This window comes from Marmota flaviventris, chromosome 3, assembly GCF_047511675.1.
Source record: "Marmota flaviventris isolate mMarFla1 chromosome 3, mMarFla1.hap1, whole genome shotgun sequence".
NCBI lineage: Eukaryota > Metazoa > Chordata > Mammalia > Rodentia > Sciuridae > Marmota > Marmota flaviventris.
In genome coordinates this window covers 31,582,061-31,606,496 of record NC_092500.1, presented here as the reverse complement: position 1 = coordinate 31,606,496, position 24,436 = coordinate 31,582,061, and the positions used below count along the sequence as shown (strand labels likewise).

The 24,436-nt window shown below is 33.8% G+C and overlaps 2 protein-coding genes across 6 annotated transcripts in view; one reads left to right on the top strand and one right to left on the bottom strand.

The window, feature by feature from the left end:
• Nucleotides 1-1,304: 1,304 nt before the first annotated feature.
• On the top strand, nucleotides 1,305-15,254 carry Rlig1 (RNA 5'-phosphate and 3'-OH ligase 1). 2 transcript variants are annotated; one of them, XM_027956069.3, is made up of 7 exons: nucleotides 1,305-1,524; nucleotides 5,778-5,895; nucleotides 8,734-8,829; nucleotides 9,921-10,037; nucleotides 11,389-11,586; nucleotides 12,783-12,952; nucleotides 13,946-15,254. In XM_027956069.3, exons 1-7 carry the CDS (start codon nucleotides 1,435-1,437, stop codon nucleotides 14,138-14,140), a joined length of 984 nt encoding a protein of 327 aa, XP_027811870.1. In that variant the 5' UTR covers nucleotides 1,305-1,434; the 3' UTR covers nucleotides 14,141-15,254. The 2 variants fall into 2 exon arrangements, with proteins under 2 accessions (XP_027811870.1, XP_071465762.1); XM_071609661.1 differs by lacking the exon at nucleotides 5,778-5,895 and having other exon boundaries at nucleotides 1,305-1,589.
• Cep290 (centrosomal protein 290) overlaps nucleotides 14,281-24,436 on the bottom strand; it is an 84,907-nt gene continuing 74,751 nt past the window's right edge. For 2 of the 4 annotated variants that reach the window (XM_071609657.1, XM_071609658.1), the window contains 6 exons: nucleotides 23,597-23,769; nucleotides 19,968-20,109; nucleotides 18,764-18,837; nucleotides 18,111-18,205; nucleotides 15,931-16,010; nucleotides 14,281-14,992 (listed from right to left, as the gene is read on the bottom strand). In XM_071609657.1, the coding sequence (XP_071465758.1) occupies nucleotides 14,762-14,992; nucleotides 15,931-16,010; nucleotides 18,111-18,205; nucleotides 18,764-18,837; nucleotides 19,968-20,109; nucleotides 23,597-23,769 (795 nt within the window). In that variant the 3' untranslated portion in view covers nucleotides 14,281-14,761. Of the gene's footprint in view, nucleotides 14,993-15,930; nucleotides 16,011-18,110; nucleotides 18,206-18,763; nucleotides 18,838-19,967; nucleotides 20,110-23,596; nucleotides 23,770-24,436 lie in introns of those variants that run through there. The other 2 variants (XM_071609659.1, XM_071609660.1) reach the window with 2 other exon arrangements.

Sequence of the window (24,436 nt, the reverse complement as noted above, 5' to 3'; positions counted from 1 at the left end):
TTCTCAAAAATAACAGAATGTTGCACCTAGAAGATTCTGAGGCAGTTTGAGAAATGACAGTTGCTAGTTGTGAAGGTTACTTAATTGTCTCTTCCAGTCACACAAGGTGACAAAACTGTTTTTTAGAATTCCTTTGGAGGAAAAAAGTCACGAGTTCTTAAATCTAAAATGCTAAGATGTTTCTAGTTCCAAATATCACAGAGCCACCATCATATTTTCTCTTCTATTTTTTTTTTTTTTTAATTTGGGGGTGGTGGTTGTGTTTTCCTAGGAAAAAATTACAAGAAACACTTTGAAATGGCGAATTTTTTCCTCCCACCCTTCCCTGTATATCAAATATCTGAACTTCCTTTTTAGGAATATTTCATTCTTTGGGAGTCCCTTTATTGTACAGATAGCTTCAAGTGAGATTGTTTAATTTTTGTAAGGGCTATGTCTATGAAATTCTGGACAGTTGGACACATGTAGACAACATAATTACAAAAATTACTGGGCTTATCCAGGCACATAAATGATGTGTAAAGTAAAAATTTCCTTAAAATATAGGCTGAGGACTAAATTTTAGAAAATCTACTATTATTTAAATTTATTTTATTCAGTCATTGTCTTTATCACTTACTGTCTTTATCACTTATTTTGAGAAATGTCAAATAAGATTTTTTAGTTCTAATTTTTTTAGCTCATGACAACTACTCATGTCATTTATTGGAACTCAACTTCAATTAAAGTAAATAAGAATCTTACAAGAAACTCAACAGTGTGATATGGTTGTTTGTATTCCTGTGGTTTTGGATTGGTGAAACGTTAACACTTTGCACTCATTCTGGAAAGTCCATCAGAACCAATTTCAAACATATTATATGCTGCACCGGTGAAAGCAATTCAATTTTTTTTTTTTTTTGGTCTCAGGTGTTTTAATTGCAGCGTTTTCTGACTTTCTGGGAAATCAGTTTTCTCTCTGAGATCAGAAAATATCTCCAGTTATTTCTAAACTTCTATAGCGCTTCCCCCACGAAAAAGCAAATAAGTTTCACTACTACGGTGTTAAATCACCATCTGTAATTACTGATCACTTACAACTTGACACTGTTTAAAATCGACAATGTCATCGGTTACTAGGTGTGGCCACGTACACAACGTCGGAAACGGACCTCGGTTTTTTTCAGTCATCAAAACTGTGGGGGGGACACACGTGGGAGCGCACACCCTGGCGCCTCGGCGCCGCACTACAACTCCCAGAAAGCGCCGCGGCCAGGAGGCCGCTTCCGGTCCGCGTTCCCGCCCCTGTCTCGGGTAGGCAGTCTCGGAGCGCCGTCGCTGTCCCTGGGTACCGAATGTGAGTGATCTGAACCCGCATAGGACTGCTGCTGCTCTCTGTTGTCCAAACCCGGAGCCTTTTGGCAGTAAAGTCGCTCACCGCTTCTGGGGCCTACCATGAGACGCTTGGGCTCTGTGCAGCGGAAAATGCCCTGTGTGTTTGTGACGGAGGTGAAAGATGAGCCTTCCGCCAAAAGGGAGCATCAGGTACCGCGCACGGGCTGTGTTTGAATCCGGCAAAGGCGGCCAGCCCTGCAGGCCGGGAGTTTTTTGTAGGTTTCGCTGGGGAGGTCTGCGTTGGGAGTCAGAGTGTCCTGAGTACCTAGTTCCCTTGCCTTCCTAATCGTAAGGGGACGGATTCTGGGAGGAATTTTTTCCTGATCTGGCGATTCGAGCTTGCTCTCGCAGGGAAATGGAAAACCCACACGTCCTAAATAACATTTCTTTCTTCTCGGGTTAGCAGTTTTGGGGTAAAACCCTAAGCAGTCAGACAGTCTCTGCAGCTCAAGCCTGACGACTTTTCGAGAGTGTGATGAGAAAGTGCAGGTGATACTAAAAGACTTGCCTTACCTCTTCTAACCTGGGAATAGATGGCAGTGTTGACACCTCGCCTAATTAGGTCACTAAAGATCAGACTTACTGTATTGTTACCAGCAATTACCTACTTTATTCTAATTTTGGTGTTCTATGTCAAGGTTTTCTATTCGCCTAGCAGCGTCTTTTACATAGTGGACCCTCAGAAAATGCTAGTGGGTGAATACTAAGTAATCTACATCAGGATAATTCTTTATTAGGTAACAAAGTCCTTGAGGGGGGAAAAAAATCCCTGTTAGCGGGGTGTTTGCAACTAAAACGAAATCAGCATGTTCATTTTCGTCATTAAAAGTGGTCGTCTTGTCTTTTAGACTAAATGGCCATTAGAGTAGATACTGCCCTGTTATCTATAGTCTCAGCTTCTAGGACCTGACACATGGTAGGCACTGGATAAATATGTTGAATTAAAAAAAAATGAACTCTGGAATCAAGTCATACCAATTTTCTGTTCAACCTTGATGCTAAATTTTTACTTATAATATCTGATCATTCCATAGTCTTTTCTGCTGCTATTCTTATTATAGTTCTTAATATTTATTACTTGCTACACAGAATGATCATCATGTTCTTCCCTAGTCAAAATCTTACAGTTACTACTCAATGTCTATAGCAGTACTTGTCAACTTTTTGTTTTTGTTTTAATGACAAATGCTTTGTCATTCTTAATAATGGTTCACTCTATGATTCTAAACTTTTTATGTTCAGGGAGTAATTTGTAAAACTTACTACCAGAAAAATAAGTTCCTTACCACACTGCAGTTAATAGTAGCTTATGGTATTGTAGCATAGCATCCACATTCTTATAATTTAAGGCCTCCTATTAATTAGGCCCCATCTACTCTCTAACCTCTAAATGAGGTCTCTGTTTTAGCAAAGTGAACATACTGAGTAATCCTCTTTATTTTTGTCCAGGCTATTCACTTTGCTTGGATCACCTACAGAGTTGTTTTAATTTTTCCAGTTTTTATCTTCTCCATTAAATCTTTGATCAACTTAATTATCCCAGTGATTTCCCTTGCCCAGAAATTGTAGAGTTCCATCCAATCGAAATGATATGACTTTTATACACATGCCTTGTTTTTCCAGTCATCACCTAAAGTCTGATGATAGGTAGAGAGGGAGAACTTTCTGTACTCCTCTGTGTCTTGTCTTGTCCTTTGGCTGTGTTGATAGCAAGAGAGATATAACTGGTTCTTATGGAAGGAACATTTTGTATTCATCAAAAACTTAATGGGCATAGTAATCTCTCTAGGAACTTGCTAAATTTAAACACATACACACAGCTATTGAGTCAGCTCCTTTGGCTTTACTACTCTAGTTAAAACTGATATCCTCTGATATCAGAATCATATGTTAGTGATAATCCCCATTCAGATATATCTTAAAAGAACTGAATCATTACTAAAATGGGGCTGATTTCCTAGTTTACTTCACTCTATTCGAAATATACTCTATACACCAGTATATGGTTTATATTGTGCATTGGTTTTCACATTGTAAGGTGAATGTTAACTTCAGACTTAGATTACAAAATGTAGTCATAAGTTTTGTTTCAGAAATGAAAATAACAAAAGGTTGGGAGGAACATTAGAAATTGGCTTTTCCTCCATTCCTGATGCTCTTTGATTTTTCTTCCTGACAGAAGAAAAGCCATAATTTAAATACATATTCAGTTTACTGTTGATAAAGATGAAAGGAATATGAAGTGAATACTCTCAAACAAAATCTAAGAAAAAAAAAGAAAAGTAATTCTTAGTAGATTTAACAGTGAAAACTGTTAGGTTAAAACTATGAATAAATCAAAATCAGCCTCTACTATTGAGTATGCATTGTATAGAGAATAGAACTTGAATGATACAGTACAATTCCTAATATGGCACAGTGGTCCACCTTTGGCCATTAAGAGGCTGGATTTCCCAGAGTCCTCTATTTGAGGGCTCTCTCAAAAGGTGATGCTAGTGAGTCTTATTCCTTCTGTATACTCTGCCAGACAACACATTTTACAAACTAGATGCCCAAACTTTGTGGAATGAGTGACAACAGAGATTTTTGGATTGACATAATGAAACTTCTGAATACTACATTCAAAATAAAAAGATTCATGAAATGACATGGTGTTATCAGCTAACTGTGAAGAACACTATTGTCAAGGTGAAACCTAACTCAGAAGAAAGAGATTTTTTTTTTTTAATAGAGGCAATTTTCATTTTGCTCTGGACTTTTTTGAAAAATAAATAAATGTAAACAACCACAGTTGATATAGCTCAGAAATTTAACTTTATTTAAAAATTATTTTTAATTGTAGATGGACACAATACCTTTGTTTATTTTTACGTGGTGCTGGGATTGAGCCCAGTGCCTCACGTATGCTTGGCAAGCGTTCTAAAGCTGAACCACAACCCCAGCTCAACTTTATAATATTTAAAGATCTCTCCAATACAATAAGTCATTGTTAATAGTAAGAAATCATCAGAGGTTAATATTCCTTTCAAGCAGGTATTTTCCAAAATAACTTTATAATGCATCTCAACAGTTTTAAGATGAAAATTGAATCAGGCATAAACTTATTCTGGAAATTAAGATGGCTTTCAAGTCTGTAATCTAAAGTATTTAAGCAGAGATGCAAGATCTTTCACAATGGATCAAAGGTGAAATATTAAGAAAAGAGTATTATGTTTATAATACAGTTGAAGAGGAAAAGTGTATGAAACAAGTAAATTCAGAAAGCATTCTGATTGGCCTTTTTAAAAAAATGCTCTGTTGAAAATAGATATTCTATGAAAGATAAAAAGACAATGAAAAAGATACTGAAATTATGCCCATGGTTTCTTTGTGATTGTATCTGAATAACGAGACTATGGTGATTTCTTGTTTATGCTTTTATATATTTTAACTTTATAAATGAGTATGTGAGTTTTCATTTTCCAAGAAAAAAGCAAAAACAGAATACAGCCCTCTTCCATAGCTCCCTTGCCTGCTCCCTGAGAATGTGGCCTGAGGCAAGAAGATATCACCAGATTCTTGCCAAACTTACAAAGAACCACTTAATTAAAAAGACAAATTTTGTAAATAACTGAAATGTTTCTACTTATAAAAGAGGGGGAAGGTATCATGTATTGAAGAGTAGATTCATTCTTGGAAAACTGAAAAGTGTTTTTGGGAAATACTTGTATTGAACCACCAGAAATACCTAGGAATCGTTTAAAGTTCACTTGATTTGGTTTTACTTGCACTTCGTTCCAAATACAGTGGCTAACTTGCATTCTGCAGAAAAATCAAGAAACCTCAGACTTGGGGTCTCTTTTCCCCCCAGATGTTTATATGGTGTATTCGCTCACTTGAGAGTCCTCAAATGTCGCCTCCTCAAAAAGGGCTTCCATGTCTACCATATGTAAAATAGTATCTCATCCCTGTCTTTGTCCCATTTTTTTGCTTTAGCACTTATCATACCTAGTACTCTATTATGCATTTTATTTCTGTTGTATTCCTCATTAAAAAGCAAGTTTCAACAAAAGCAGGTACTTTTTTTTTTGCCTTCTATATTTCCATTCCAATGACAGTGTTTAATAGTAGGCACTTTCATAAATAATTGTCTAATATATTATTGTGCATATTGAACAGCTGTGTTATTATGTGTGGAAGAAGAAACAAATAATTTATAGTCTCTGAAAAATCAGGTTTTGTTGTAATAACATAAAATGGAGGGGGGTGATTAAGGAAAACTTCACAGATATTTTTAAATTATCTTAAGGAATGGACAGGAAATCATCCTTTAGAACAAAAAAGTTAGGAACATTTCAGGTGAGAGTATATGAGAGGGCAGAGGCTGTCTATCTTAAACCAGTTTTCTTTCTTTCTTTTTTAAGCCATTTAAAGTTTTGGCAACTGAAACTGTAAGTCACAAGGCATTAGATGCAGATATATACAGTGCAATTCCAACAGAAAAAGTGGATGGAACATGTTGTTATGTTACTACCTACAAAGGTAAAATAAAACTGTAATGTTTCCTACAAGTATTTCTTAACTTTATTGATCATTTTAAAACTATATAAATCTGAAATGGGCATTTACTCTTCATAAACCCTTAGAAGCCTTAGTAACAAAATTAAAATGTGATAATTGTTATTTATTACATTATTATGTTTTTCTCTTGGGGTAGGAAAGTAACATTTATTTAATACCTGTTATGGGACAGGCAGTATTATAAATGCTTCATATATTATATTTAATTTGTATAATAAGGTTCTCCATATCACAGATAAAGAAACTCTCAGCTCTCTTAATTTGTCCAAGACCATATAGTTAATGAATAGCTGTACTGTTGATGCAACTTAATTTTGTCTAACCCTAAAGCCTGTTCTCATTTTATGATTCCAGAGCTGTTTCCATTAGTTTTATTATTATTGGCAATATGTCTAATTTCATTTAATGTACTTTAAAAGTAGTAGAAATTTAAACAAAAACTGTCAACTATGTTAAGAAAACAAATGCACTGAAAAGAGAAGAATTCTTTGTGATTATCTCTGGATGGTGAAATTACCTCTCATTCCAGTAAAAGAAGTAGAACAGTTAAGTGGGCATACAGACACACTCTTTGTATCAGGAAATCTCTTCTGAAAAATCATTTAAAATTTTTTTTAAAGGATGGTAAAATAGAGTTTAACATCTTAAACATTTTTAAGATGTATACAATATGGTGGTATTTTAAGTACATTCCTACTGTTGTGCATTCACACCACCCATCTCCAGGACTCTTTTCATATTTTATAACTGAGACTTAATACCTACATTCCTTGTCCAGCCAGCCCCTTGTAACCAGAATTCTATTTTGTCTCTATGAACTTGACTACTCTAGGTGCCTCATATTGTGACTGACGTATTTTCCTTAGTTTAATGCCCTCAGGGTTGATCCATGTTAGCATGTATCAAAATTTCATTTCTTTTTAAGGCTGATAATATTCCATTTACTTAAATATATAAATTAAGATATTTTCAAATTTTGTTTATCCATTCAACCACTGAAGGGCATTTGGGTTGCTCCTACCTTTTGTAGGAATAATGCTGCTATGAACAGGGGTAAACAATTCTCTCTTAAGACCCTGCTTTCAAGTTTTGGGTATGTGTCTAGAAGTGGAATTACTAGATCATATAGTAATTTTCATTTTTGAGAAGCTGCCATGTTTTCTATAGTGGTGACACCATTTTACATTCTTATGGACAGTGCACCAAAGTTCCAATTTGTATCCTCATGAGCACTTGTATCTTTTTCTCTTTTTGGTACCAGGATTGAACTCGGGCACTCAGCCACTGAGCCATATCCCCAGGCCTTTTTGTGTTTGAGACAGGGTCTCACTGAGTTGCTTAGTGCCTTGCTGTTGCTGAGGCTGGCTTTGAACTTGAGATCCTCCTGCCTCAGCCTCCTGAGACGCTGGGATTATAGGCATGTGCCATCATACCTGGTGTATTTTTGTTTTTTGATAGTAGCCTAATGGAAATGAGTGGACTGTACTTTTTATATTTACTGGTTAAAAAGAACAAAACATCTATTCAACCAGGAATGATAGTATAATTTTAATTTGGTTCTTTATATTATCTGGATAATTAGTAAGCAATAGAAAATATCTGAACCAAAGTATAATTATTTTTTATAAATGTTGATTTATATTTAAGGAAACTAAGATTTTCCCTGTCCTTAATATTAAGAACTTTTAGTGTTATCCTTATGTACATGATAGTATCAACTAAGCAAGGTTGGAGTTTAACTGCTAAAGAACCCTCGTGGAAATCAAGATGACAGTGTATACAAATCTACATTTTATTACTGGTAAAAGGCATATAATATAACAAAGGGCTTTAAAAGTAAGGATGTGAATTATAGCAAAGGACTGTCTGAGGGAGCAAGGGGTCTACAAAGGCCAGGTGAAAACTGTATTTTTTTCCTGCTTTAAATCCTGGCAGGATACATTTTCTCAGATCAGGATCAGGATCCACTGATGTGTGCAGGCAACACTTTGAAACCAGGGATCCAAAATAATATCTCAGCTAGAAATCATTCTAATTTTGCTGATCAAGTAAGCATCTTCCTACTAAGTAACCAATCTCAACAGCAGAGCGATCCAGGAGTCTAAAGCCAGGTGCAACTCATCAAATGCACCTGTGCCAATAATGTTGGCACAGTGCCCTGAAACTCGGACCCATCATTACAAGGCAGCAATCAGTAGGTTTAATGGCTTGACTAGGGGTTGGTCCCATGCAAAGCAGGTCAGCCTGATTCCAGGGTTAGTTCTTACAGAATTACACAGCACAGTGTTATGTTCAGGGGGAGATGTGAATACAATTACCTGGTGATGTTTCTATTTTGGATATAGCTTTCTTTGGTTTCTTACAGATGCTACTAATATGATTTCATGCAAAGCAGGTCAGCCTGATTCCAGGGTTAGTTCTTACAGAATTACACAGCACAGTGTTATGTTCAGGGGAGATGTGAATACGATGATGTTTTCATTTTGGATATAGCTTTCTTTGGTTTCTCACAGATGCTACTAATATGATTATGGAATATCCTTATAAAAGGACCACATTTTTAGTTCTTATCTCATCTCCATCATTCTTTAATCAAAGTCAGTCTTTCATAACATAAGGTACTGCTAGGTGGTGTGTATCTTGGACTGCATATTTTCCTTTGTCTTCTAGGGTTTTGATTCTTCTCTTGGAGAGATCACCTTACTGTTTATTGATAATTCTACTTTGAAGTATCTTTCAAGATAAATGTTGTTTGCCTCTTAAACACTTTTCTTTTTATGAATTTTTTTTTTTTTTTAGATCAGCCATATCTTTGGGCTCGACTAGATAGAAAACCCAACAAAAAAGCTGACAAAAGATTTAAAAATTTTCTACATTCCAAAGAAAACTCAAAAGGTTAGTAGGTTTTTTTCTTTACTTCCAAAATTTAAATAGCTGAAATTTGTAGTTATTTTTCTACTTTTTTTATTCATATGTGGTGCTGAGGATCAAACCCAGGGCCTCACACATGCTAGGCAAGCAGTGTACCACTGAGCCTCAACCCCAGTCCCTGTGGTTTATTTTTGCTATGACATTTCTATACATTTTTATCCTTCTGAATTTTTAAAGCAATTTGGGTAACAAAGATGATAGTTGAGTATTTTCATATATTTAAGAATGTTACTGACGGGCTGGGGATGTGGCTCAAGCGGTAGCGCGCTCGCCTGGTTTGCGTGCGGCCCGGGTTCGATCCTCAGCACCACATACAAACAAAGATGTTGTGCCCGCCGATAACTAAAAAAAAATAAATAAATGTTAAAATTCTCTCTCTCTCTACCTCTCTACCTCTCTCTCTCTCTTTAAAAAAAAAAAAATCTTAAAAAAAAAAAAAAAAGAATGTTACTGAAAAATATTTTAAAATATTTTCCTAGTATTTCTGTGACTCTTCATCAGTCTATTTTATTAAAACATACAATATTATAATGCGAGATACATTTTCATTTTATATGCATAAGAGAAAAATATAATTTTATCGATCTGGCAAAATCTCAAAGGAAAATTAGCATTTTAAGTTATGACATTAAGATGCCTCTAATTATTTTATTTATATATATATATATATATATATATATATATATATATATATATATAAAATATACAGACCTACAGTCATTCATGTCAGTAATTTATGTATTTGTATTTATAGTACTTTAAAAATTCATCATATACCTACATAAAATGGAACATTGGCAACTTTATATACACTATATATATATATATATATATATATATATATATATACTTTATATACATATTCAAATGGTGGTATATTCAGAATTGAAAATTTTAAATGTTAGTACCATAACACTGAGGAATATAGTCACATTATAGTGAAAATGTGACTAACTGTAACATACATTATGAGGTTTTATTCACTATTCCCACTTTGAACCTATATTTTGGTTTTTTAAAGTATGACCAAAAATAAGATTATCTACTCTTTTTAGAATTTCTTTGGAATGTTGAGGAGGATTTCAAACCTGTTCCGGAGTGCTGGATACCAGCAAAGGAAATAGAACAATTAAATGGAAATCCAGTACCTGATGAAAATGGACACATTCCTGGTATCATGAAAAATCTCTTTCTAAATGCAGTTTTGTGTTTACTAGTATAAAATCTGAAAGGCTCATTCAATCAGAAATTGCAGAATTTAATTTTAATGTGGTTCTTTTCTTTATATGTACAGAATAAAACTTCTAAATCAAATTTATGTAATGTTTTAATCTCTATTAAAAATGTTTCAAGCCAGGCATGGTGGTACATTCCTGTAATCCCAGCAGTTTGGGAGGCTAAGGCAGGAGGAGCAAGAGTTCAAAGCCCAAAGCAACTTAGCGAGACCTTGTCTCAAAATAAAAAAATAAAAAGGGCTGAAGATGTGGCTCAGTAGCTAAGTGCCCCTGGATGCAAAAAAAGAAAAAAAGATGTTTCATACTAAGCATGTCCTTTTAGGCTTAGAATTTTATCTAAGACATTTTACTCACCATAGTATGTAACAATAAGAGTTGAGGCTAAAGATATAGAATGGGCTCAGACCTTAAAGGCTCTGGTATTTCATGTAGTTTTTAAGTTTATTCTGAAGATACTGGTTACAGAACAGTGCTACAACTAAGTTTAAATTTCAGAAACAGAACTATGTACAAAAGTTGGGTAGGTTTCACTGGAAGCTAATGGACTAGCAAAGAAGTGATTACAGTAATTGGGGGCTAATGAAGGTAACAAATGTGGTCACTAGGGCACATATGTCCTAATTTTTCCTCCTTTTTTGCAATGAGTTTCTCCCACAATGAGAGGGCCTATTCTGGCAATAAGACTGAAAAAAGTAATAGTAGTAATTTTTTTTTTTGGGGGGGGGGGGCGGTGGAGACATGGTACCAACAACTGAACCACACTCCCAGCCCTATTTTCTATTTGTTTAGAGACAGGGTCTCACTGAGTTGCTTAGCTCCTTGCCATTGCTGAGGCTAGTTCTGAACTCATGATCCTAATGCCTCAGCCTCCCAAGCTGCTGGGATTACAGGTGTGTGCCACCACGCCCGGCTAGCAATAACTTAATACATATGTAATCAATAAATTGTTCAATATACATTAAATATTTTGCAGTAGATTGTGAAACACCTACATATTGTCCTTGTTTCTGAAAGTGACTGGAGAGTAGAAAATCATTTTTTAAAAAGTTGTAATGGTATCTTAAATTGGTGTTTAGTTGTTAACAGATTAATTCCTCAGTAGAATAAAAAAATGAAGCCATATGGTCTTTTTAAGAAAAGGAATAAAACTTTATCTCACTGATTTTAAAAGTATATGTCTGATAAAACATCCAAAAAACTGGAAATTTACAACAGAAATTAAAATTACTGTGTTTTCAATCCAAAGAAAACCAACGTAATAAAAATAATTTTTTTCTTTAAATGATAGGTTGGGTACCGGTGGAGAAAAACAACAAACAGTATTGCTGGCATTCCTCTGTAGTTAATTATGAATTTGAAATTGCTCTGGTACTAAAGCATCATCCGGATGATCCTGGACTTTTGGAAATTAGTGCAGTGCCACTGTCGGATCTCTTAGAACAAACATTGGAGCTTATAGGAACAAATATCAATGGAAACCCCTATGGTGAGTGAAGTCATTTTCTTTTTCAGTTATAGTGACTGCCATTTATAAAAAGTACCTCTTAGGGTCAACTTGAAATTCAACACATACAGCGGGCATAATGGCACATACCTGTAATCCCAGCATCTCCACAGGCTGAGGTAGGAGGATCCTGAGTTCGAAGCCAACCTTAGCAATAGCAAGGCACTAAGCAACTTAGTGACACCCTGGCTTAAATAAAATACAAAAAAAGGGCTGGAGATGGGGCTCAGTGGTTGAGTGCCCCTCAGTTCAATTCCCAGTATCCCCCCAACCCAAAAAAACAAAACACATACATACACTAAAGAAATACAGTAGCAATTTTGAGTTGGTTTCCTAGGTTTATAGCCATTTGTGTTAATCATATTCACAGAAAAGTTCATGGCTAATGGTTTTGAATTATTAATCCAAAAGGTTGATTCTATCCTATCTTCCCTGTGGTAACATTGTACAACTAACTATGCATGGAAGTAATTCAGGTGCAACTTTTCATTTTTTTTTTTTTTTTATTTAGAATGAGAATGTACTTTGGTTAGGTAGTTATTTTCACAATTAATGAAAATGGGAAAAATGAGGTAAATAAAGATCTTAATGAATATCATATCAAACTTCAGAATATATACCATGACAGATTTGAGTACACTGAGGGCCCTATGAATACCTCTTGACTGGAAAATAAGATGATGAACCTATGGACACTGAAGGTATATAGCAAATTCCTATGTAGAGATCAAAAGTAGATTGACTCTCAGGTGTAAGGCTAAGATAGTACTTAAACAAGGTGTAAGGCTAAGATAGTACTTAATATCAGAGATACAGTGTAGCTTTTTGGCAGATACTCAATGATAGTTGAAGGTGGCCAATGGTACAAATGAACTGCTATTGCAATGTTCCATTCAAACTATTTACAAAATACAGTTGTTTGTCTAGGCTTGGCTTTCAGATTGTAGTTTGACATCTCCTAGTATAGAGTATACAAAAGTAGAATTTGAACTTAATGGAATAGATGCCACATTTGAATAAGAGCAGTGCTTGGATTACACTCTCTTAAGGAAAACCAATTAAACTTTATAAAAATGTTACTCCTAAATGTTTTAAAAAGACTTTTTTAAAAAATTTTTTCATTCTTTCTGAAAAGTTCCTCTGAATCAGTATGGCTAATGGCAGATTTTACCATTTAGGGTTAGGAAACAAGAAACAACCATTGCATCTTCTTGTACCACATGGAGCATTTCAAATAAGAAATTTGCCTACATTGAAGCACAGTGATCTGTTGTCCTGGTTTGAAGGTTGCGAAGAGGGTAAAATTGAAGGAATAGTATGGCATTGCCATGATGGCTGCTTAATTAAGGTAAGGTAAAAAAATATATACCTCATGTTGGGTTATGTCATCTTACATTCCTACAAGAAGAAGAAGTGGTTCTCAAATTCTCTGCACAAACTGTAACAGCTCTGATTCTAAAGCAAAGAAATACAATTCCCTTATCTCACATAGCACCAACCTTTATATGCAAAAACAGTGTTTCCCTACATGTATTCCATGGGTCACTGATTATACCAGCTGGGGTTCAAAATTAAGTGGTACTACATGTCCTCCTCTTGGGAATTCATGTTGCCCATTAGAGCTCTCTGAAAGACATCCTACACCTAGTTTAACTCAGTGTCTCCCAAGCTTACTTTATTGCAAAATTTGTTGAGTAAAAGGAGTGCCGAGGTGGCAGTTGATAAATACAGAATGAATTATGCTTTCTGCCCTGTTTGTCCCCTGGACTTTTCCATTTGATTTCTCATAGGTGACAGAATGCTGCTTTTTGCTTTAATCATAATTGGTTAAACACTGTTAGAATATACATAGTTCAGGGTTGGGGTGGAGAGCAGTTCTGAAAAGTTAATCATCGGCTCCAGATCATGAAAAACCTTAATGTAATGACCAATTTTCTCATATGAAATTCATGTTTAAGAACTAGGTCTTTATCAATCCTCTAACTCTCTACAATTCATTGAAGTTAAAAACTTGGATATTATTTTTAAGCCCTCTTTCCATAACTTCCTATGTCCATTATCAGTTCTTAAAGATTCTAATCTGTTGAATCTATATACTTCTCGCCAACCAATTACTGTTAATTTTAATTCACAGGCCAATGTTTATGCTTAAATTATATTGTCCTCCTAAACATTACCTTTCAGTCTTACCTTTGTCCTGTTCATTCTTCATAAATGAGAGTATTATTTCCCTGCATAAAATTGTTCTTTGCAGGATAATAAGGCATCCTAAATAAATAGATCTAAGTGAATTAGGTATTGTTTAAAAATTAAAGCTAATACCCTTTTTTTCTCTTTACAGGTTCATCGCCATCATCTTGGTTTATGCTGGCCAATTCCAGATACTTATATTAATTCAAAACCTGTTATTATCAACATGAACCTGAACAAATATGACTATGCCTTTGATGATACGAAGTGTTTGTTTAGTCATTTTTCAAAAATAAATAATCAAAAATTTGGTAGGCTCAAAGACATAATATTTGATGTAAAATGAAAATGTAATTAAAATTACCTTTGTATGTTCAAATCTTGAATATTCTGCCATGTTAAAAGGTAAAACTGAGATTTACTGTTGTGTACTATGAAACATCAGTGTCTTCTGGCATTTGAAGAAATTAATTTTCCATTTGGAAATACCTATTCAAATTTTTATTTAGAATCAACACATTAATTTTAACCTCTGGGCATAAAAATGTAAAAATGAACAGTATGCTCCCCAAGCTTGTATAACTTGATTCTGTCCAATGTAACTGGGTGGTTAAATTTAAAGGCAACAATTAAACCAGTAATTTTTTTTTTTTTAATCAATACTTTAAATACCTTGAGCTCAATTTAATCTTCCTAGACATTTAACAAAATGTATGTTTTAATCTTAAAACTTAATGGTTGTATGTACAGATCATAGTATTTGACAATCTTAAATAACTGTTAAATATGTATAAATTCAAAAATATATTTTTCTAATAAGTTGAAAATTTTCTATAATTTACTAAAACTTCCAATTTAAGTAAAAGGAGAACATATTGAGAAGGAAAGTCTTTAGTTCACGGATTTGCTTGATTACAGATGAAACTTATATAATTAATCAAAAGCTAAATACATTAACATGAGGCCTTCAATAAATGGGGAAATTAACAGGACTTTCTTCGTCTTCAGACTGTTCAGAAGAAGTAGCAACAGGGCTACTTAATTCAACTCCAAATTGTTCAGAAAGTTTTTTTAACTTCTCTTCTAAGAGAATATTTTTTTTCACTTCTTCTTTGTAATTATACTTAAGATCTTCAATTTCTTCAAAAAATGAAGGGTCAAAATTTTCCAATTCTTTTTTCAGCTTTTTTATTTCCTCCTAATAGAAGAAACATATTAACTTTAAAAGTTGCACATAGAAGAAAGAGCATGTTTTGGTTTGAACTGAAGAGATTTAACTTATAAACATGAAAGCTAAAATAACTTGAAGTCAAATAGAGTTACAAAGGCAGAAGTATTTTCATAAGATTTGTTAATAGGGTTTTACTGTACAGTATGAAGAACTTGTTAACTGCCAAATTAAATGATATATTCTGAAATTATGTACTAGCCTTTAATTAAAATTTATTAACTCTCGAGAATATGAAATTTAATCTTTCCTTAAAAGCACATCAATAAGTCAATCAAAATGAACTTTGGTATTCACAACATTGAATTTGTTCTGGTTAAGATTTTTGTTTTATGCTTCATTACAATATCTACTTTTTAATGAATAATAACCAACTTCTTATAAGCATATTTATGATCAGAGAAACTTTGGGACTTCTCCTTGGCTAAGTTAGGCATCTGGTGAAGAGATAAATTGAGTCTTATTGGCTATTTAGAAGAGGCAGTGATAACCAGATAATTATCCATGCCCTTTTTTTCTGTTTACAGAATCTTAAAGTATGTAAAGCATAAAAAATTTTTTAAGTGAACTATAACTTTATGGAAAGGTTTCTAAAAAGAATTTAAAAAGGTACTTAAAGACACTGTTCCAAATGTGACATAAAATGTAATATCTTAAAAACTATAAAGAGCTAGATTTGTTATAACTACTAAATAAATTTACTTTCTAATCCTTTCTAGTTGTTCTATCTGAATGTTTTGTTAGCTCTTAAACACAATTAGCTTTGTAATATCCAGGCAAAATATTATAAGAAAAAAATGTAATTCCTTGAATTTTTAAGACATGTACTGAAAACTCAAAGATGGTGATCATAAATTGTTTCTCACAAACATTTATAATACTAATATTAGATAAAATTATTTAATTACCTTCAAATGCTGCTTTTCTAAATCTGATATTTTGAGCTGTGTTTCTAGATCTTTTATTTGTTCCTTTAGTTGGTCAGCATCTGCCAAAAAAAGTTATAAAAACTAGACTCACACTTTTTCTATTCTGAATTAAGTTCAACATAAAGGATTTGATTTAGAAAATAAGCAGAAAACTTATGAAACTTAGAGCCTTGAAAATAGGGCTAAATAGTTGAAACTTTCTCAGGCTGTGAATACTATTTTAAAACATTCTGTTAGGCATTGTCATTTCATAGCAACCAAAGAGAAAAGGCATCTGCCCGGAGTTAGAAGTGGAGATAAATGCTTTAGAAGCAATTCTTATTTTTCAGAGAAAAATCCTACAACTAATAAAATCTGTTAGGTACTAAAAGTACATCAGAAAAGCAGACTACTAGATAAGTGGCTAAAACGGTGAGCTGGCCAAATGTTACTTCTATCCCACAAGCAATGGCTACTCCACATAGGTCATTTACTGTGCCATTAGTATGTGCACAATACCCTAGGGCAGGGTATTTGATACAACTAAAACATCAGACACAGCCTGTTACTTTGGCAGGAAAACAAAAGCAAATACAGCACAAAGGTTTGAATTTACTGGATGTGCTTCCATGTTAACATACTGCTAATTTTATAGTGAGAATCAATAGGCAAATGGACTTTTTAATCCCACGTTTGCTAGATATATAGATCACTTTTTTAAACACTATATATAATGTGTCAAGTCACATGTAACTGTTGAAAGGTAAACATTTTTTAATGTTAAAGTTTGAGAAAATAATAGACAGCAAACAAATGTACATGACTCAAGCATATTCTATTAAGGTACCCTGGGAATGATCCCCTCCCTATGTATAACTAGGAGAAGAATGGAGATAAAAAGACTAAGGAAAAATTTTGTTACGGGATTCTGTTAAGTAGAAAACAAACTTTGAAAGATTCCCTCACTTTTGCACAAAGTGCTAAGAAATTTTAAGTTGATTTTAATATTTATATATTACATAGACTGGTAGTGAAACAATGCAGGAAGAAGTGAATATTATGTATAGCATCTTCCAAAAGCTATTTAAATGATCACATCTATTTTTGATAGTAATTCTGAACTGCCAAAACAGTTTTGGTTTGATTTGGGAGCTTAACAATTAATAAAATATGACAGGCATCTTTGTCTCTTTCCCATAGGAAATATGAAACAAGAGGGCTCAGAAATTCCCTGAGAATACACATTTAGAAAAAATAGCATGCCTAATGTCAACAGTATTAAAAGGTCTTTTGCACTACACTATGTCTAGTCTTGTACAGTTCAAGCTGAGTGCTATCAGAGATATATCAAGAGATTAATGCAAGTAATTTTATTCACCAAGAGGCACTACTGCATAGTGGTTAAGAGCAGGGAATAGCAAGGAACTTTGGAATTTTGTTGAATTAGGTTTTCATCTTGCCTCTGCCACTATCTAGCTATTATAACCTTGGGGACTGGTTATCAACCTTGAGTCTGTTTATCACATGAAAAATGATGACAACAACTTATCTGTAGGTTTTAAGAATAAAGTAGAATGCTTGTGAAGCACTTAGCATAATGTCTAGTACAAGTCACACATGATGGCTTTACTACAAAGTAACATCAGAGCTATATGATAGGATACTGAAAAGGCTACATGAAATAGTCAAAAAATTGTTCAGATAAAAATTGATATAATCTTTCATGCAAAATTTGGCACTTCCATTAAGTCATTAATGGAACCATTAGGTTAAGAGGTTCACAGAATTAGTTTATAATAGCAGAAACTCAAATGTCCATGAAAAGGTAAATAAATAAATGTGGCATCCATGCAATAATCATGATTATAAAATCATTAAAAGAGTGAGACAGATTTGCATACAGACCTCAAAAGATGTCCCTGATATATATAGTAAGTTGGGAATATGGTATGAATCCAATTTTATACCATCCTCCAAGAAAATATTTATACATATATATAAAATAATATACATATAATGTCTATTCTCTTCATTCACAGAAATTATATCACTATTGCTGGGGGAAGCATGTACATACACATATTTCTTCTTATATAGAGACAAATATTAGAAATATGAACAAAAAAAGCAAACCCTAATAAAAAGTTGGGGTAGCTAACAAGTCTTACAAAATATATTACCAGGTGTGATGCTTTCAACTCCACTTTGGTCCTTGTTATCTTCTATCTGATGGATTAATTCTGCTTTTTCTTTATTCAGCTGATTATTAGCTAATCTAAAACACAACAATACTGTATTTAAAAACAAGAGACATTGCTCCAGGAAATACATAGACATTCCTTATCAATTAGTGATGAACAAAACCCCAAATGTGCTAGTATTTACCAAGGTAAACATCTACTCTCTATGTTGCAATGCCCCATTTTGCAAACCAAGCACAGAAGCAAATATCTTCATGTTTTTCTTAATATGTGACCAAATGTTTTTTTAAGAGTTTTCTTATGAGAAGAGCCCAGTGGAAGCAGGCTATACAGACTTCTAAAGGTAAAGAATTACTTGTTCTTTTTTCATTAGTATTTGCCTCAGGAAGCCAAAGTTTAATTCCACCTGTGCTGTTACGAAAGTTTAAATTACAAACTGGCAACTTATTTTTCAGTATCTAGTATGTAAAAGAGGGACTGCTTGGTATCAGAAGGATGAAATAAGGATTGAATGATCTCATTAGGCAGCCAAGTTGAAAGACCCTTTGTTTCTAGCTTTAGGAAACCAAGTTATTTAAAAAGTAATAACTTAAGAAAAAGAAAGAAACAAGTCATATGAACACAGAATGTACCTAAGAACTTGAAGCTCCCGTTTAAGGCCTTGCTCTGTCTCAGTACCTTCAGGAACATGTTTGAGAATCTCAATCTTTAAGAAGATATAAGTTTAGCACAGAAATATGAGGTTTTATAAACACATTTTTAATAAAGTAGAATATTAAAAGTTGGGTTTCAAAGACACATTTCTATTTCTTTTTACTCTTCATTCATTCAACAATTATTAACTACTGCATGTTAGTTATTGTCCTAGGTACAGAGGATATAGCAGTGAATATAATAGCCAAAGTCCCTTCTTGCATGGTCCTTTTAGTTAGTGAAGACAGTAAGCATATAATATGACATGTTATGTGATAACAATCCGAGAGAAGAAAGAACCATCAAGAAAAATAATCCAGGACAAGAAAAGAGAGTGGAGAAAGGTAGTATTGGATTATGGTTAGGGAAGGACTCTCTGAGGAGCCTCTATTTAAAGAGAGACAAAGTATGGGAATGGACTATGATAATATTGGGTGAATAGTATTTTAAACAAAGGAGCATTTGCAAATATTTGAACTTTAAATGAGTTTGGTTTGTTCAAAGGATTGAAGGAAAGCATATGGCTAAAACACTGAATTAAGGGGAAAGTGGCATATGATGAGACTGAAGGAAAAAAAAAATAGGTGCAGACCAATTATGTCTTTACAGGTTATACTTCACTATAAAGTTTTATTCTAGAGTAACAGAGAACCATTGTAAGATTCTGTGTGTGATAGTGTTATAATAAAAAATTGGGGTAGCTAACAAGTCTTACTGTTATAATTTGCTTAATGCTTTCAAAGGATTATTTGACAACCATGTAGACCAGAAATATGGAGGTGAAATGACATGAGAAGGGAAGCTAAGACAACAGTTAGGAGATTAACATAAGAATGGTAGTGATGAAGATGCTGCACAGTATTCTTATTTGGGATATATTTGAAAAAAAAAATAGCTGAAATGATTTAATCATGAAAAAGATGAGAGGAATCAGAAGAAATGAAGTTAATGATGATCTAGTTTTTATCTTACATAAATGAATGAAATGGTGGTGGTGCCATTCAGTTAGATGGGCCTCCTAGGGAGAAATTATCAAGTGTTGTTTTTTTTCTACTTCATACAATGCAAGGAATTTCATTGTATGAAGTAGAAAAATAATTTGATGCATTATTTTATCATATAAAGAAAAATCATATTGCATGCCTGTTGTTCAAGGTCTTCATTATATTTCTTAACTTTCTGTTCTCTCTCTGTTGCTTCACTTACAAGCTGTTTAAGGTCAGTAATGCTTTGATTTTTTTTGGCAATATCTGCTTCCAGTTCTTTCAACTTTGTTTCATACATTCTAAAAGTATAAAAAAAAATAGTATAAATATGGCACATAGCTTTTCTTAATCATTTAAAAGTCAGTGCAAATTATCACATTAAAAATAAGCAATAATCTTACTACCTATAGTCTCTTAGGAAAATTTCTCTTAAAAGGTTATGTAATTATTTAATATTAAAAGGTGACGACAAGAGAGACAAGAGAAGTCTCCCAGCTCATACACATACTTATGTGCAAGGGGCCCCTGAAGAGCTTGTGGGTCCATACTAGGACTATGGGGACAGAAGTAGAAGCCATGGGCAAGACTGCTAGCACCCACGAGGGAATATCAACATGGTGAAAGGAATATGGGGTGTCAGTATACCAACTCTAACTTCATAAACACACACTGCTGCGCCTGAATTTGGAGCTTCACAGTTTTGCAAGTATGATACCTGGATCTATTAAATGAAGTACTTTTGACTTCAGAAAATTTTTATAATATTTTATATTTTTCTTCCTATTATTACACATCCAGCTTTAATAAATTAAAAAAGGCAAAGACAAGAGATAAGTATCCATAATTCACAGATGAGCTAATTAGAGAATTTAGATGTTTCCTAAGATTATAAATAATGATGAAGCCTGAATCTGACCACTGTAAAATTGTAAAATTAAAATTTTTCAGTCACAAAACAAGAAAATACAAAGTTAAATTCATCAGAATACCAAATTCACATTACTAGATATTCTTAAGAAGATAAAGATGGTAATGAAAGCTTTTCTCATTGTATGTTATACAGAGAACAGATATCCAGGCAGAAAAAAAAAATAAAAAGACATTTCATTGAGAAGGAACAAAGTATTCAAAAGCGCAGCTCAGAGAAACAGTGTATGATGGGGAAGGATGAAGCTTTTAATCTAAAAGTCCAGATTTGCAACCATCAAGAAAATGATAATATTTCAGACTTCAAAAAAATTTTTTTAAAAATTGAGACTCATAGTTGTACAGGTACACCATACCTTCTAGGCTGTCTTTTATAATATTCAAACTTTTCCAAAGAAAGAAAAAAAAAATACCTGAAATGCCTTAAGCTAATTTTAAAAAGCTAGTATTTCTCTGGAAACAAAATCTGAACAGTAAATGAAAGGACAGTTATGATTGTCTAAATATATTCAAATAGCTTTTGATGGACTTTAGAAACTTAAATTAGGAGGGAATGTTCTTAATTTGACAAGGACTATCTACCAAATATTTGCTAAAGATGAATAATAGTGATCAGAAGTTTACTCCTTCACTTCCTCCATTTCTCTGTTCATAGCCACCCAATTACCAATTTTCTAATCACCCCATCTAAAATGGCCCCCAAATAACCCTGAGCTATCTCAGCATAATGTAGGACACAGAATACATGTTAATAAATTTTTTGAGTAAAGAATAAAGCAACTATAAGGATTTCAGCATGAAATAGTCCTCCAGTGCCAAAGGTGCCAAAAGTGTTCTCTAAACAGCTTCACTGAGTTGGGTGTGTGCTATCACTCCTAGACCTCAGCATTAATACTTTTAGACCCAGCCCCCAATGCCAAGAGTGGGGATGGGAACAAGACAGATTTAGGCAACTTGAAGGTCAAGAATCAGAATGAGGCTTATCTCTGTCAAGAAGCTACTACCTGGACTTTTTTCTTCTTCAAACTGGTTTATTAGAGACATTGTCTATGCTTAGTTACTTGTACAGTTCTCAGAACAACAACATATAAGTGATCCAAAATATAAAAAGTTATCTTCAACTATGGCTAAGTCTCATACCAACTGTTCACAAATTGTATTAATTCTTTTACCCTAATAATTTATTTTATAGTCTCACAGAGTCCTTCTAGAAAAGGAAGATGGGGATTATGTTCTCCATAAATGAGAATAACTTAAGCCCACAAAGATATATCATTCAGTCAAGGTCACAGTAATTAGGTCTATCTAAGCCATAAAAGTCACCTGGCTCTCAAGGAACCCAGGCAAGATAGCTTTTGAGAAGTAATATGCAGCTTAAAGCACAGAATCTGGGAGTAGCAGGTACAGAATAAATATCTGCTGAACAAATAAATCTCAGAATAACTCAAAATTCTGAGATCTTATGTGATTACAGAAGAAAAAAATGAATGACCAAGAAATAAACATAGAGTCACAGCTGGTGTCCAAGAAGAAAAAAAATGGGACCTTTCTCCCCTTCTTAGTATCACAATTGATATTTGCACCCTAATACTCACCTTCTGACAGAATACTTATTCCCAGTTTGTAGATGGAAAAAGTGTCAGCTATAGGGCAGAAGGATGGATTCTGACTTATTTTGGTATGGTATCAGAACAGGAATCAAGGACGATTTCTCCAAGACCACAGAGACTTCTGGGCTGTCTTTTAATATGCCTGCTTATTAACCTTTCTCTTTTCTCCTTAGACTGGGCTGATGGGGCAAGTACAGTGCAACAAGCCTTATTGTGGGACTTGCTATAGTCTAACATTGCTAAGATTCCCATCCTATTTGTAGTGATGATGGATGCCACCCTGTCCCCATCAAAGTCATTCGAAAGAGCAGGTAGGGCAGATGTAGACTTCAAATGGGAAAATAGGAAGGTAAGGCCATATGGAACTACAAAGATGTCTTTGCCTTTTGAATGGGAGCAACAGATGTGCTGATGACAAAGAATACAACTTCACAGAGGAAAACTTTTGGTGGAAAAGGACAAAGGATCCTACTGGTTACTAACTTCTAGACTTCTTGAGTTGGAAATGGGAATGACACCAGTCTTTTAGCAACTTATCATAGTCATGATGGCAGTATCATATAAATTAGTTTCACAGGCACAAATCCCAAATACTTATAGAAAAGGTTCACATGGTGGGGAAAAAAAACTGAGTACCAAAAAGCAGAGGCCAGAAACACTAAAGCTGTGTTGCATTTATCTACTGAGGCTTTCTGAAGAGAAACTTCTCTAGTATTTAACTCCAAATAGTAATGCAGTTCATTAGATCCTGTATGTCACAGAATGTGACAAGACAGCTCAAATGTTTCTAGCTCATACTTGAAACAGAAAATGAACAACAGTCAAGAAGCTGTTGTTGCATGTGTGCACACTACTCTGAGTTCAATTTCCAGCATTGCAAAGTGAAAAAGGAAGCTGAGATTTCAGTTGAAGAAAAGTAGCATTTAGGAAAAGATGGGAAGTGTTAGCCCAGGCTCATGGCTGACAGCAGCTTTACGATGCACATCAAGCTCTACAGCAGCTTTACGATGCACATCAAGTTCTGTTCCGTTCTATGCTCTGCCATCCAAACTAGTTAAATGTTTTAGAGAAGAAAAAGATTTTCTGGAAATGCTAGCATAGAATAAAAGGGAGTAATATGCTAAAGTAAATAACAAATTATTCATCAGGAAATTTCTAAGTTACTCAGAATGGGCTCATCTTTTAAATCAATGATACCAGAATCAAACATGATTAAATGCTGGGCAAGTTTTGAACTATTTGGTCCTACCTGGTAACAACAATTGACTTCCAGCTCTTGCTGTCAGCACCTTCAAGTTGTGGACCTCTACTTTCTGCAATCTGTAATCTCTTACTAGTCTCTTCTAGTTGAACCGTCATCTTCTCATTTAATATCTCTAAATTATTCTTCGCTATCCGTAGTTTCTCTGCAGCTTCAGTTTCCTATCATTAAAAGATAATTAGTGGGCTGGGGATGTGGCTCAAGCGGTAACATGCTTGCCTGGCATGCGCGGGGTGCTGGGTTCGATCCTCAGCACCACATAAAAATAAAATAAAGATGTTGTGTCCACCAAAAACTAAAAAATAAATATTAAAAAAATTCTCTCTTAAAAAAAAAGATAATTAGTACATTATAATAAAACATAACACTGTCCTCACAGATACAATGTATTTTAAATTACCATTACAAATTGGAAAACATAAATAACCTGAAGTTCTAAATGCTGATTAAATCTGAAATCAAAATGTAATCTTTCTCTTCTTCTAAAACATCAATATGATGATAATTAGAACAAAAGATCATATAATGAGCTCAGAGAAATATATTTACAAGTAATGGACTCTAGTGGTTACTTTAAAATTTTTATTGTTTCTCTTAATATTTTTAGGATAATTAGATAGATTGTCTCTTTACACATTTAAAAGATTCTGTGTTTTGATTTCCTAACACTTAAGACACCTGGCTATAAGCATAAGCCATATGTAAATAACAGATTGTTTCTATTATTAAACATCCACCTTCAAGGAACAACATTACTCTGGCCTCACAATGCATTCAATTACTATTCTAACTAGCTTTCACAATATTCATTTCAATGTTTTCACTAAA